Below are 2,498 nucleotides of genomic sequence, written 5' to 3' on the forward strand. Positions count from 1 at the left end.
GGGGGTAAATGATTGTCAAAAGAAATTTAGTCGTCAAAGAACTTGACTGGCCGCACTCTGACTTAGGTAGATAATTGCTCCGACAAAGTTAACACCAGCGGCAATGATGAACACAGGAAACCAACGGCCATGAGACTGTGTGACTAATTCAGCAGTTAGTGGACCACAAGTTATTCCAGGAATGGTAGCCTGAAAAGCAAATAAAGAAAGAAATCTTATTCCAGTATTCTTTACAGTAAATTCTACTTCAAAGTTTTATTTACGATTTTCAACTTTTTTACTCTTTATAAATATATTACTTCAATTCTTTTTCGGAATACAGGATCTCAGAACACATAAAGCTATAGTAATGTAATCATCAGCTTACACAACTCTTTGAATAGATAAAATCCAACGGATTTTTTTAAACAAATATTTACAAATTGGTGAAGTTGCATGGCTCAGTGGTTAGAGCATCAGGCTCACAACCACGAGGTAGTGAGTTCAATTCCTGGACCGGGCTGTGTGTTATGCTCTTGAGCAAGACACTTTATTTTCACGTTGCTCCAATTCACTCAGTTGTAGAAATGAGTTGCAATGTCACTGATCAAAAGTTTCCAGCCTTGACCAGCCTGTAATAATTTTTAAAATATGTATTTAGGAGAGCATAATCTAATGTGTTCTTCCATTTTTTTCAAATGGAAGGTTAAGATTTGAAGGCAATTTGACTTTAATTTTAACAGGTCAAGTAACTTCTTAGAGCAAGGATGGGCAACCTTTATGAAGAAGTGGACCACATGAGACATGATTCATCATCAGGTGAGCTGCACTATTGAAAATAATGCAACATAATTTTTTGTTAGATGCACCATTCAGAAAGTCATGTAGGCTACATGCAGCCCCAGTGGTGAAGACCGCTGTTGACTATCGGCCATTTTTTGTAATCATCTGGTTGTGGTGAGAATGGAGACACAATGTTCAGTTGCCTCAACATTCTGCAATTACCACCAAAAACGGTCTTTTTACAGGGTACAAGAAAAAGATTCTAGAAGATTGAATCATGGCATGATTTTACTTGGTTGCTTAATAGAGAACAATCACTTGGAATAATGTGAGACATGACCAGTTACCTAGTGGTTAGGTTTTGAATCCCCACTACAGGCTTCTAGTGTAAACTAAAGGTTAATTAGTTACTTCACAAAATGTTCTAATGATTTAACAATAATGACTGAACGCAAGTGATCTCAACGTGAGATCCTTTCCACCATGGACAGATATCTACTTACCAAAGTATTAGATACAGCAAAGGTAATACCAGCATGATTGGGAGCTACTTCAGGATGGTTACTTAAATGTCCAGCTGAATTGCAGGCACTCAGTCCAAGAGATATTGATACAAACCTGTTGAAAATGGACAATAATAAATTGAGGCTAAGATCAGATTAGAGGTTAATGAACAATAAAACAATAATCCTTTCTACTAAAGGCATAAGGAGGAGGGGGGGGGGGGGGATTTCAAATTTTTCAACAAGGGCAGTAACTTTGGGAGAGGGGATGAGTCGATTACATTGACCCCAGTACACAACTGGTACTTATTTAACTGACCCTGAAAGGAAGAAACGCAAAGTCAACTTTGGCAGAATTTTAACTCAGAAGATAAAGACAGACAAAACGCTGAAAAGCACTTTGCCCCGGCATTGCTAACGGTTCTGCTAGCACCCCACCTTAATAATAATAATAATAATAATAATAATAATAATAATAATAGTGAAAAGGTTGTGCCTATAGTAAATGGTGCATCCAGGACTGTAAGCAAAGATATAGAGAAATGGTTGAAGGAGATTGGAATGTCTTGTAGAACTTCTACAGAAAGTTAGCCTCTTAGGGACAGGAAGGATTCTAAGCACTTGAACAACTACTGAAAGCTCGTGGGTCCCTAAGGTCAGAGGTAGTAACCCGCTACCCACATAAATCCTGTCAGGAATAAGTAGAAACTCAAGTCAAATCAATAATAATGATGGTTTCAATTTTTGACACAGAGCCAGAAGTTTTGGAGGGGAGGGAGAGGTCAATTATATCGACCCCCAGTACTTATTTTATTGACCCCCAAAAGGATGAAAGACAAAGCATGTAATGTAAGGGAAAGAGCCTTATTGTATACGGTGTTCAGGTGCACTACAACTCATCAAAAAAGGTTGAAAGAGAGGACAGAAAGCAGTTTAAAGTCAAGAAAAGATAGAAAACAATGAAGGCTAAAATGACGTAAGCAATACACAAGAATAAAACATCAAGAAAAGTGAACTTGAAAAAAGAGCCATAAAGAAGAAAGAGTGAAAAATATCCATCAACTGTAAATAATGTAACTAATGTCCATAAAGAAGAAAGAGTGAAAAATATCCGTCAAATGTAAATAATGTAACTAATGTCCATAAAGAAGAAAGAGTGAAAAATATCCGTCAACTGTAAATAATGTAACTAATGTCCATAAAGAAGAAAGAGTGAAAAATATCCGTCAAATG

The 2,498-nt window shown here is 36.8% G+C and overlaps 1 protein-coding gene across 2 annotated transcripts in view; it reads right to left on the reverse strand.

Annotated features, from left to right (window-relative positions):
* Positions 1–6: 6 nt before the first annotated feature.
* The window catches only part of LOC106872567 (uncharacterized), a 60,003-nt gene continuing 57,511 nt past the window's right edge, over positions 7–2,498 (reverse strand). For both annotated transcript variants that reach the window (XM_014919609.2, XM_014919602.2), the window contains exons 8-9: positions 1,266–1,380; positions 7–189 (exon numbers count right to left, since the gene is read on the reverse strand). In XM_014919609.2, coding sequence (XP_014775095.1) covers positions 34–189; positions 1,266–1,380 — 271 coding nt within the window. In that variant the 3' untranslated portion in view covers positions 7–33. The remainder of the gene's footprint in view (positions 190–1,265; positions 1,381–2,498) is intronic.

Source organism: Octopus bimaculoides, chromosome 8 (assembly GCF_001194135.2).
Source record: "Octopus bimaculoides isolate UCB-OBI-ISO-001 chromosome 8, ASM119413v2, whole genome shotgun sequence".
In the NCBI taxonomy this organism is placed as follows: Eukaryota; Metazoa; Mollusca; class Cephalopoda; order Octopoda; family Octopodidae; genus Octopus; species Octopus bimaculoides.